Source organism: Carcharhinus amblyrhynchos, chromosome 7 (assembly GCF_965287045.1).
Source record: "Carcharhinus amblyrhynchos chromosome 7, sCarAmb.v2.hapA, whole genome shotgun sequence".
NCBI lineage: Eukaryota > Metazoa > Chordata > Chondrichthyes > Carcharhiniformes > Carcharhinidae > Carcharhinus > Carcharhinus amblyrhynchos.
This window is the reverse complement of record NC_137330.1, coordinates 220,592-233,413: the sequence shown is the minus strand read 5'-3', so window position 1 is coordinate 233,413 and position 12,822 is coordinate 220,592. Positions and strand designations below refer to the sequence as shown.

Below are 12,822 nucleotides of genomic sequence, written 5' to 3'. Positions count from 1 at the left end.
AGCATGAAATGGAGGAACTGATATGTCAGCAGATTTTGGGAAGATTAAGGAAAATCCCAAAGCCTTTTATGTGTATATAAGGAAGGAGAGCGTAGCTAAGGAGAGGGTGGTTTCACTCAAAGACTGGAGGGGATTTGTGTGTGGAACCAGATGAGGTGAGTGAGGTCCTTAACGAGTGCTTTGCATCAGCATTTACAAAGGAGAAGGATGTGGTGAGTGTAGAAAAGAGGATGTTGACATTCTAGGACATGTTGAGATTAAAAAGGGAGAAGTTATTGGTGGTTTTGAAAAACATTAAGGTGGACAAGTCCCCAGGGGCTGATAGGAACTATCCCAAAATATCAAGAGAGGCGAGGGAAGAAATTGCTGAGGCCTTGGCCAAAATCTTTGTATCCTCTTTAGCCTCAGGTGAGGTGCCAGAGGATTGGAGAATAGCTGACATTGTTCCTCTGTTTAAGAAGGGCAGAAGAGACAATTTGGGAAATTACAAGCCTGTGGGTCTTACATCAGTGGTGGGGAAATTATTGGAGAAGATTCATAGGGATAGGATGTACTTGCATCTGGAAGAGAATTGGCTTATTAGTAATAGGCAGCATGGTTTTGTGAAGGGGAGGTCGTGTCTCACAAACCTGATTGAGTTCTTTGAGAAAGTGACAAGAAAAATTGCCCAGGGCAGTGGATGTTGTATACATGGACTTTAGTAAAGCCTTCAATAAGGTTCCTCATGGTAGGCTGATACAGAAGGTGAAGGCATGTGGGATCCGAGGTGAGCTGGTAAGATGCATACAGAACTGGCTTGGGCATAGAAAGCAGAGAGTAACAGAGGAAGGGTACTTTCTAACTGGAGGTCTGTGACAAGTGATGTTCATGATGCACACACCTGACAAAGGAACACCGTTTCCAAAAGCTTGTGGGATTACTATCAAATAAACTGGTTGGACTTAAACCTGGTGTCGTGAGACTTCTTACAAGTGGTGTTCCACAAGGATCAGTGCTGGGGCCTTTGCTGTTTATATTACATATAAAAAATTTGGAGGAAAATGTAGGTGGTCTGATTAGTAAATTTGTAGATGAAAGAAAAATTGGGGGAATACTGGATAGTGAGAAAGATTGACAGAGAATACAGCAGAATATAAATCGGCTGGAGACCTGGGATGCAAGATGGCAGATGGAACTTACCCCGGACAAATGTATGGTGATGCGATTTGGAAGGTCTATTGCAGAAGGAAAATATACAGTAAATGGTAGAGCCCTTTGAAATATTAGCATACTTGGTAATGATCTAGGCGTGCAATTCCACAGTTTCCTGAAGGTGGTAACTGGGGTGACAAGAAGGCTTATGGCATACTGGCCTTCATCGGTCAGGGCTTTGAGAATAGAAATTGGAAACCACGTTGCCGTCATATAAGACTTTGGGTTAGGCCGCATTTGGAGTGTTGTGTACAATTCTGATCACCACCAGAAGGTTGTTATGCTTTGGAAAGAGTGCAGAAGAGATTTACCAGGATGTTGCCTGGTTTGGAGGATATGGACTATGAAGAAAGCTGGAACAAACTTGGATTGTTTTCATTGGAGCATTAGAGGATGAAGGGGAGACCTGATAGAGGTTTACAAGATTGACAGGCTTGGATAGATAGAGTACTTTTTCCCATGGTCGAAGGGTCAATTACTCAGGGACATAGATTGAAAGTGAAAGGGGGACGTTTTACAGATAGAAGCTGGTGAATGCCTGGAATGTGCTGCTGGAGGAGCAGTGGAAGTAGATTTTATAACAACATTCAAGAGGCATCTGGATAGATACATGAATACAGTAAAAAGTCTGACAACACCAGGTTTTAGTCCAACCGATTTATTTGATAATAGACTCACAAGCTTTCGGGGTTAGCCCCTTCATCAGGTGAATGGAGAGTTCTCCTGACGAAGGGGCTAACCCCGAAAGCTTGTGAGTCTATTATCAAATAAATCGGTTGGACTAAAACCTGGTGTTGTCAGACTTTTTACTGTGTTTACGCCAGTCCAACGCTGGCATACCCACATCATAGATACATGAATAGGCAGGGAATAGAGGGATATGAACCCCATAGAGGTAAAAATATATCAGAGAGGCATCTGTGTCGGCATAGATTTGGTGGGCCGAAGAGCCTGTTCCTGTGCTGTACTGTTTTTTGATATCCTTAAGGAAGGAGACCAAAACATTACAGCACACAATATTCCTGGAGTTGCTTCAGCAGGGCTTTGTATAGCTAATTTTGACCACAACACAAATCACAGATTGAAGATTGTCAACCGAAAGCCTTGGGAACCAATTGTATTTTGGATTTCAGATCTTTTTCATTTTTGAATACCACACGTAAATATACATTACAAGGCCCTGAGCCTAGGAAAGCTCTTGTCGAAAGTAAATAAAATGGCTGGAAAAGTAAGGTGTAACACTGAATAATGAATATAGAGTACTTGTGAAAGGCTGCTTTCTGACATGATCACCACAGAAATCACAAGAGCAAACAACTGGACATCCCACGCTAAAGATTGATGAGGCTCAAAAATAGTGGGGTTTCTGGATGTACAGACAAAGGATATTCAACCTGTACTGCAGTGTGGGAAATCCGATATAACACAAGCCATATGCCTTCTTGTCACCCCAGTTACCACCTTCAGGAAACTGTGGAATTGCACGCCTAGATCATTACCAAGTATGCTAATATTTCAAAGGGCTCTACCATTTACTGTATATTTTCCTTCTGCAATAGACCTTCCAAATTGCATCACCATACATTTGTCCGGGTTAAATTCCATCTGCCATCTTGCATCCCAGGTCTCCAGCCGATTTATATTCTGCTGTACTCTCTGTCAATCTTTCTCACTATCCAGTATTCCCCCAATTTTTCTTTCATCTACATATTCAGTGTCTTTGAAGAGAGAAACTGAGTTGATGCATTTTGTCAGAACTGAAAAAAACAAAAACGTCATAAGTTGTAAGCGGACAAAATAGGGGGAAAGTGGTGGCAAAGGACAAAAGGCAAGGTTCATTTTCAAACTGAAGAGGGGGCACATTAAACAGCAGCTTTGGTTATCAAAGGCAGTAGTAATAGACAAGAAACAAAAAGATGTGTGTCTGGAAGAGATGCAAATGGAAGGGTGTTGAAGAGTAGCTGATGTTGGATGGGCAAAAGGAAGAGGTAAGACTCAAACAGACAAAGACAGAGAAGCTAAATTGGGATGGCGGAAGTCATGCTCTAAAACTGTTGAACTCATCGTTGAGTCCAGGTAGCTGTAAGTGTCTGATCAAAAGATGAGCTGCTGTCCGCTGAGCTTGACTAGAACATTGGCAGCAGACCAAGGGCAGAGATATCAGCAGGGGAATGAGATGGGGAATTACAATGACAGGTGACTGGAAGTTTGGAGTCATGCCTGGTGGCTGAGTGAACATGTTCCGCAATCATCCAATCAGCACTTTAGTCTGCCCTGGGAGTACAGCTGATTTGCATTGAGAGTGGTGAACAGGATAGATTGAAACAAATACCAAATAAGTCACTGCTTCAGGTGGAAGGATTGTTTGGGGCTTTGGACTGCAGGCAGGGAGAGGCTAAAGAGAGCAGGAGTTGCTACGGACAGTGAGAATGGGGACAAGGTGATGGGAGTGACTGAGGAGTGGACCAGGGTATTGCAGAGGGAACAGTCCCTTCTCAATATTCAGAAGATGTGTTTTTATTCATTTGCAGACCAGCATTTATTGTGTATTCCTAATTTCCCCTTGAGAAGGTGGTGGGTGAGCTGTCTTCTTGAACTGCTGCAGTCTGTGTGGTGTAGGTACACCCACTGTGCTGTTAGGAAGTTCCAGGATTGTTATTGGACATCAGTCAATCCATGTGGTGTAGGTACACCCACAGTGCTGTTAGGGAGGGAGTTCCAGGATTGTTATTGGGCATCAGTCAGTCCGTGTGGTGCAGGTACACCCACTGTGCTGTTAGGGAGGGAGTTCCAGGATTGTTATTGGGCATCAGTCAGTCCGTGTGGTGTAGGTACACCCACTGTGCTGTTAGGGAGGGAGTTCCAGGATTGTTATTGGACAGTCATTCCCATGTGGTGTAGGAACACCCACAGTGCTCTTGAGGAGGGAGTCTCAGGATTTTGACCCAGCAACAGTGAAGAAATGGTCGATATATTTCCAAGTCAGGATGGTGTGTGTGGGGCTCGGAGGAGGAACTTGCAGGTGTTCTCCATGCATCTATTGCCCTTGTCCTTCTAGGTGGTAGAGGTGGTGGGTTTGGAAGGTGCTGTGGAAGGAGCCTTGGTGAGTCGCTGCAGTGCATCTTGTAGATGGTACACACGGCTGCCTCTGTGTGTCGGTGGTGGAGGGAGTGAATGTTGATGGTGGGGGTGAGTGTGTCGATCGAGCAGGAGCTGCTTTGTCCTGGATGGTGTTGAGCTTCGAGTGTTGTTGGGAGCCGCACTCATCCAGGCAAGTGGAGAGTATTCCATCACACTCCTGACTTGTGTCCTTGTAGATGGTGGACAGGCTTTGGGGGGAGTCAGCAGATAAGTTACTCTCCACTGGATTCCCAGCCTCTGACCTGCTCTAGGAGCCACAGTATTTATATGGCTGGGTCCAGTTCAGTTTCTGGTCAATGGTAACGAACCCCCAGGATGTTGGCAGTGGGGGATGCAGTGATGGTAATGCCTTTGAATGTCAAGGGGAGATATTAGATTATGTTGAAGGTGACGTGCAAATAGAAATGATTGTGTAAGATTAAACACAATTTTATTGATTGAAACAGAGCGTCCTCCTGCTCCTAATATTCACTTTTGAGAGATTATTAAAACCAGGAAAAATAGAGATCTTTAAGATCATGGAAGGAGGTTGATATGGACAACCTAGTGAAGACCAGATCGGGACTAATCGATACGAGGCAGTCAGAAGCATTTTCTCCAATCTGTAGTAATGAGATGCAGAAGCCAAATGAGGTGAGCAGCTTTCTTTATTCGTATTAGCTGGCAAGTGAGCAACAACATACACGGGAGATAACTACATTTCAGGGCATCGCGTCATTTACTGAACAGAGACACTGACAGGCACTAAATTCACTTCTAATTGATGAGCAGCAAACTATTTCTTCACTAGTCAATCTGTCAGCAATTTCATGGAATGTCTACTGGTTAAGGTTTTAAAAAAACACATACCAGAGAAACAGTATGTTTCTCAGCTCTGAAAGATCCACCACTCTAACCATATCCCAGATTTCTAAACACTTCACTATTGGCTACACATTTGTCAGCAGTGACCAACCCCACTCTCCCACACTGGGACAGTGTGACCACAGCAGCATGTGTTAACGAGGGGGGTGTTGGAGTAACAGTCTGGTGCCTACATCACATCAACACAGAGTGACCACAGTATAGGCCACATAGAGAGCCCTAGTTGTTCAGGCTGCTGAATGCAACTACATGCAAATTCCCATTCAGAGACACACACGTAGAAATAGTCTCACATACACACATCCTACACAAACACCATCTCATGCAAGTACTCTCATGCACACACTCCCTGTGCAAATACTCTCACGCGCACACTCAGACGTTCTCACACAGATTTCCACATACTTTCGCCCACATAAATACTTCTACATGTTAACACCCAACCAGTCATACCCTGATGCAAATCCTCTCAGATGTTAAGAGCCAAGCATTCTCAGCCCTACAGAAACTCGTGCCCAGGCACACGAGGTGCTGTGGAGTAGCAGCTTGGGACTGAGAGGGGAGCCTCTGCATCAGCCGGATGGGACAGAAGGACCCAGTCTCTCTCTTTCCATCAGACAAGAGCCCGTTGGTGGATGGAGAGTGGAGGGGAGAATTTGGTCAGAGAGTTAATCCAGACCAAACAGCGGAATGGCCCGCCAGCATCCAGATTGTCGGCTCTATCCTGGCGCTCTCTGTTCCCGCTGCACTGGTGCTGGGAGAGCTCAGAGGCATGGCCGAAGGTGTAGAGGCAGGCAGCACACTGGAGCAGGTGGTCAGCAGGCAGTGGGCTGCATGGATGCCGGGAGAGGCGGCGAAGGTCACGGAAGCTCTCCAGGCACAGCGAGCACTGGTAGAGGTGCTGGACGGGGGCTGGTGAGCGGGCAGGGGTCTGAGCCCGTGGGCAGCAGGGTTCCGCTGAGAGGGCAGGGGGGTGGACCTTGGCACACCGGTGGTTGGCCAGGTGGCCGGACTGGTTAAAAGCCCGTCCGCAGGCCTGGCAGCAGTAGGGCTTCTCTCCGGTGTGGATGTGCCGATGCCGCATGAGGGAGGATGAGTAGGCAAAGCGCTTCTGGCACAGGTCGCAGCGGTAGGGCTTGTCGCCCGTGTGCACCCGCTGGTGGTTCATAAGGTTGGAGGAGACAGCGAAGGCCCGGCCGCACGTCTCACACTTGAAGGGCCTCTCACCCGTGTGGATGCGCCGGTGGCTCGCCAGGTGCCCTGACTGATTGAAGGCCCGGTTGCAGTGGCCACACTTGAAGGGTTTCTCCCCGGTGTGGAGGCGGCGGTGGCTGGTCAGGGTGGACGAGTTGCCAAAGTGCTTGTGGCAGATGTCACATTCAAAGGGGCGTTCCCCAGTGTGCACCCTGCGGTGGCTGGCCAGGTAGGACAGGTTGCTGAAGCTCTTGTAGCATACACTGCACTGGAAGAGGAAGCGGTCGGTGTGCAACCGCTGGTGGATGAGGAGCTTGGAGGATTCACGGAAACCCTTTCCACAGGCCTCGCACTGGAAGGGCCGCTCCCCAGTGTGGATGCGTCCATGAATAGCAAACGAGGAGGAATAGGCAAAACGTTTGTGGCACACGTCACACTCGAATGGCTTCTCGCCCGTGTGTGAGCGCTGGTGGACTGACAGCCAGGAAGAACTGGCAAAGCACTTGTTACAAACAAGGCAGCGAAATGGCTTCTCGCCTGTGTGCACCCGCTGGTGCTTCAACAGGCCCGAGGCGTGTGGGAACGCCTTGTCACACGCCTCACATTGGAAAGGCTTCTCTCCCGGCATCCGGCGCCGCCTGCTGGCTCCATTCCTCTGCCGCTGGACATCTGCCTCTTCCCCGGCCCTTTCTGTGCCACCTGGCTTGCTCCCGTCACTAAGCTGCTGCTCCTGCCCGCATTCCCCGGACAGCGATAATGAATGGCACTTGGGGGCTGAGACCTGCTCCAAGAGCCCGTCGCTTCCCTGCACTGGGTTCATTCTGTGGGAACAACAAGAAAACAGGAGGTTCATACAATCGTAAGGAGTTTTACAGCACAGTAAGAGACTCTATGGTCCATTGCCTCAAGCACCTAACTACTATCAAACACTTGTCCTCGCTCGAGCTCCCTACTGGAATCTGCCCTGTCTATCTCCCAAAACCCCTCTGCCTCTCTCATATCTCACCCCGGATCCCACATTTTCATTACCCGAGCCCTGGCTGACGGCCTTCCATCCATCCCATGGGACAGTCAAATGCTGTTGAATAAACTGCCACAGAATTGACTCGTCTGCAAAATGGTAGCTTCTGGATTCAAGGGACAGCATCAAACAACATGGACTGAGTCCCAAGAAAGCAGAGGGGAGTACTGAGCGATTGCTGTTCAGAATGTGGGGAGGAAAGCGTGGGCTTACCCAGGGCTCGGCATTAAGATAAAAACAAAAACATTGCAGATACTGGAAATCTGAAATGGAAAGTACTGGAAAAAGTCCAAAGGTAGTGAAAAAGAGTTGAAGTGTTGAGTCCGATCAGACTGTTCTTCAGAACTGAGGAGGCATAAAGGTGTGATAGTTATATGCGACTGAAAGAGGGTTGGGGGGGAATGCAAGAGAGGCCGGTGGAGCAAATGAGAAGGTCAAGGATAGTCTTTGGGAGAGATTAGATGACAAAAATGTCATGGAACACACGAAGCAACGGGAATAGAAATTAAGACACAAAACAGGATAAGTGGTAATTGTGGAATAAAGGTCAGCACTGACTGAAAGCAAAATAGAATCTAGTGGTAAACAGACCATTGATCCAGAGAAGGTATTAATAGCGGAATAAAGCTGAGCATTGATTAAAAATCCTCCCATAAAAGGCTGCCTGCGATGTCGATTATTTCAGACTTCATGTAAAACAATCCCCCCCATCCCTAAAACTTTACACCTGCACCACAAACTCCAACCTGCATCCCTACGGCCACCTCAGACTAACAAACTGCAGCTCGTAGCCGGATCTCCTCTGGCCCAGAGTACACCACGGGCACGCCTGCGCCTTTCTCTCCCAGCGCGGGGATAGAGCTGTTCCCCAGCCGCGGAGCATGCTAGGTATGCAGGGCCGCCATTGCTTGGGCTCGGCCTCCAGTTCATAGAAAAGGCCCAGAACGGGACTTCTTCCTGATCGACCGTCCGTCCATTCGCTGTTCCCAGTCATTTCCGAGGAGAGGGAGGAATAGGGACCGTACAACAATAGGAACAATTAGTTGTTTTGGCAAAACAGCAGGTCTGGCAGCAGCTGTTTTCTGTTTTAACTTTGTGGTACAAGGCACCATGGGCCGTGTTGCTGCTATCTCACAGCTCCAGCGACTTGGGTTTGATTCCGGCCTCGGGTGTCTGTCTGTGTGGAGTTTGCGCAGCCTTCTCCTTCCTGCATGTGTTTCCTCCCATAGTGCAAAGATGTATAGGTGGATTGGCCACGGTGAATTGCCCCTCAGTTTATCTGTATGTATGTGTGTGTGTGTGCGCCCTGTGGTGGACTGGCGTCCTGTCCTGGGTATATCCTGCCTGCTGCCCAGTCAAGATAGGCTTAGACTCCCAGCCACCCAGAACTGGTGTCAGTGAAAGTGAAGCAAAGAAATACAATATCTAGGATGGGCACGTAATTTTCACACCACAGAAGTGCCAAGCAATGACCATCTCCAACACAAGAGAATCTAACCATCACCCCTTGCCATTCAGTGGCATTACCACAGCTGAATCTCCCCCACTATTAACATCCTGGGGTTACCATTGACCAAAAACTGAACGGATTCAGCCGTATAAGTACAGTGGCTCCCAGAACAGGTGAAAGGCTAGGAATCCTGTGGCATGTAACTCATCTCCTGATTCCCCCCAAGCCCTGTTCACTATCTGCAAGACACAAGTCAGACCGTGATTGAATACTCTCCACTTGCCTGGATAAGTGCAGCTCCAGCAATTCTCGGACGCTAGACACCTACCAGGACAAAGCAGCCATTTGATTGTTAACCCTTCCACAAACATTCAATCCTTCCAACATTAACACAGGGTGGCAGCCATGTGTTCCATCTACAAGTTGCACTGGAGTAACTGACCAAGGTTCCTTAGGCACCAACTTCTAAATAATAGACACTACTGCTCAGAAGATCAAGGGTAGCAGACACATGGGGAATACCACCACCCTGAGGCTCCCCCTCATCCCCCTGATGAGGAAATATATCGGCCATTCCTTCAATATCGCTGGCTCAAAATCCTGGAATTTTTCTCCCTAACACCACTGTGGGTGCTCCTACACCTCTCAGACTGCAGTGGCTCAAGTAGACTGCTCACCACCACCTTCTCAAGGGGTAATTAGGGTTGGGCAATAATTGCTGCACCTGGTCATACCGATTTGGATACGGTTGTGGAGGATGCCTTACCTGGAACAAGCTCCGGCAGCCAAATGTCTGGCACTAAGTCTGGTTCTGTGGCGCAGAAGGGAGGCTGGAAGAAGAGGAGAGCAGTAGTAATAGGGGATTTGATAGTCAGAGGTACGGACAGGAGGTTCTGTGGTCGTGACAGAGACTCTCGGATGGTTTGTTGCCTCCCGGGTGCCAGGGTCAAGGATGTCTCTGATCGTGTGCACAGCATTCTGAAGTGAGAGTCATGGTACACGTCGGTACCAATGACGTAGGAAGGAAGAGTGAGGAGATCCTGAAGAGAGAGTATAGAGCTTGGTCAGAAGTTAAAAACCAGGACCCCAAGGGTAGTAATCTCAGGATTGCTACTTGTGCCACGTGCCAGTGAGGGTAAGAGTAGGATGCTCGGGCAGATGAACACGTGGCTGAGGAACTGGTGTAGGGGGCAGGATTTCAGATTTCTAGATCATTGGGACCTCTTCTGGGACAGGTGGGACCTGTACAAGAGAGACAGGTTACACCTGAACTATAAGGGAACCAATATACTTGCAGGGAGGTTTATTGGGGAGGGTTTAAACTAGATTTGCAGGGGGATGGGAACCAGAGTGCCAGAGCAGATAGTGGAGTGGGGGTGAAAATAAATGATGTTAATAGTTCATGCAAAATCACAAATAGAAGGATTGTGTGTGGTGGTAATAATCTTCTGAGGTGTGTCTATATCAATACCAGGAGTATTGTGGGGAAGGCAGATGAGCTGAGAGTGTGGATTGACACGTGGAATTATAACATTATAGCCATTAGTGAAACTTGGCTACAGGAGGGGCAGGACTGACAGCTCAATGTTCCAGGATTCCAATGTTTCAGACGTGATAGAGGCAGAGGGATAAAAGGTGAGGGAGTGGCGTTGCTACTCAGGGAAGATGTTGCAGCAGTGCTCAGGCAGGACAGATTAGAGGGCTTATCCACTGAGGCCATATGGGTGGAGCTGAGAAACAGGAAAGGTATGACCACATTAGTGGGTTGTATTATAGACCACCCAATAGTCAGAGATAATTGGAGGAGCAAATCTGCGTAGAGATAGCAGACAACTGCAGGAAACAAAACGTTGTGATAGTAGGGGATTTTAATTTTCCACATATAGATTGGGACTCCCATACTGTTAAAGGTTTAGATGGGTTGGAGTTTGTAAAGCGTGTTCAAGAAAATTTTCTAAATCAATATATAGAGGTACCAACTAGAGAGGATGCGATATTAGATCTCCTATTAGGAAATGAGTTAGGACAAGTGACGGAAGTGTGTGTAGGGGAACATTTTGGTTCCAGTGATCATAACGCCATTAGTTTCAACTTGATCATGGATTAAGATAGATCTGGTCCTCGGGTTGAGGTTCTAAACTGGAAAAAGGCCAAATTTGAAGAAATGAGAAAGGATCTAAAAAGGTGGATTGGGACAGGCTGTTCTCTGGCAAGGATGTGATTGGTAAGTGGGAGGCCTTCAAAGGAGAAATTTTGAGAGTGCAGAGTTTGTATGTTCCTGTCAGGATTAAAGGCAAAGTGAATAAGAATAAGGAACTTTGGTTCTCGAGGAATATTGGAACTCTGATAAAGAAGAAGAGAGAGATGTATGATATGTATAGGCAACAGGGAACAAATAAGATGCTTGAGGAGTATAAAAAGTGCAAGAAACTACCTAAGAAAGAAAGCAGGAGGGCTAAAAGGTTGCTTTGGCAGTCAAGGTGAAGGATAATCCTAAGAGTTTCTACAGGTATATTAAGAGCAAAAGAGTAAGGAATAAAATTGATGTTCTTGAAGATCAGAATGGTCAGCTATGTATGGAACCAAAAGAAATGGGGGAGATATTAAATGGGTTTTTTGCATCTGTATTTACTAAGGAAACTGGCTTGGAGTCTATGGAAATAAGGCAAATAAGTAGGAAGGTCATGGAACCTATACAGATTAAAGGGGAGGGGGTGCTTGCTGTCTTGAGGCAAATCAGAATAGATAAATCCCCAGGACCGGACAGGTATTCCCTCAGACCTTGAAGGAGACTAGTGTTGAAATTGCAGGGTCCCTGGCAGATATACTTAAAATGTCAGTATTCACAGGTGAGGTGCTGGATGATTGGAGGATAGCTCATGTTGTTCCGTGGTTTAAAAAAGGCTCAAAAAGTAATCCAGGAAATTATAGGCTGGGATGTCAGTAGTAGATAAATTATTGGAAGGAGTACTAAGAGATAGGATCTACAAATACTTGTATAGACAGGGACTTATTAGGGAGAGTCAACATGGCTTTATGCATGGTAGGTCATGTTTAACCAATCTATTCGAGTTTTTCAAGGAGGTTACCAGGAAAGTGGATGAAGGGAAGGCAGTGGATGTTGTCTACATGGACTTCAGTAAGGCCTTTGACAAGGTCCCGCATGGGAGGTTAGTTAAGAAGGTTCAGTCGCTAGGTATACATGGAGAGGTAGTAAATTGGATTAGACATTGGCTCAATGGAAGAAACCAGCGAGTGGTAGTGGAGGATTGCTTCTCTCAGTGGAGGCCTGTGACTAGTGGTGTGCCACAGGGATCAGTGCTGGGCCCATTGTTGTTTGTCATCTATATCAATGATCTGGATGATAATGTGGTAAATTGGATCAGCAAATTTGCTGATGGTACAAAGATTATCCACTAACCTCCAATGAGGAAGGTTGTGAAAGCTTGCAGAGGGATTTGGACCAGCTAGAAAAATGGGTTGAAAAATGGCAGATGGAGTTTAATGCAGACAAGTGTGAGGTACTGCACTTTGGAAGGACAAACCAAGGTAGGACATACAAGTTAAATGGTAGGACACTGAAGACTGCAGTAGAACAGAGGGATCTGGGAATACAGATACATACTTCCCTAAAATTGGCATCACAGATAGATAGGGTTGTAAAGAGTGCTTTTGGTACGTTGGCCTTTATAAATCAAAGAACTGAGTATAAGAGTTGGAATGTTATAGTGAGGCAGAATTTAGATTATTGTGTGCAGTTTTGGTCACCTAATTAGAGGAAGGATATTAATAAGGTTGAAAGAGTGCAGAGAACGTTTACAAGGATGTTGCCGGGACTTGAGAAATTGAGTTACAGAGAAAGGTTGAATAGGTTAGGACTTTATTCCTTGGAGTGTAGAAGAATGAAGGAAGATTTGATAGAGGTGTATAAAATTATGATGGGTATAGATAGAGTGAATGC

General features: G+C 46.8%; 1 protein-coding gene across 1 annotated transcript in view; it reads right to left on the bottom strand.

Annotated features, from left to right (window-relative positions):
- The window catches only part of LOC145345289 (uncharacterized), a 74,054-nt gene that overhangs the window by 24,843 nt on the left and 36,389 nt on the right, over positions 1–12,822 (bottom strand). Inside the window, exon 3 of the mRNA XM_080193107.1 lies at positions 5,816–7,211. Coding sequence (XP_080049233.1) covers positions 5,816–7,211 — 1,396 coding nt within the window. The remainder of the gene's footprint in view (positions 1–5,815; positions 7,212–12,822) is intronic.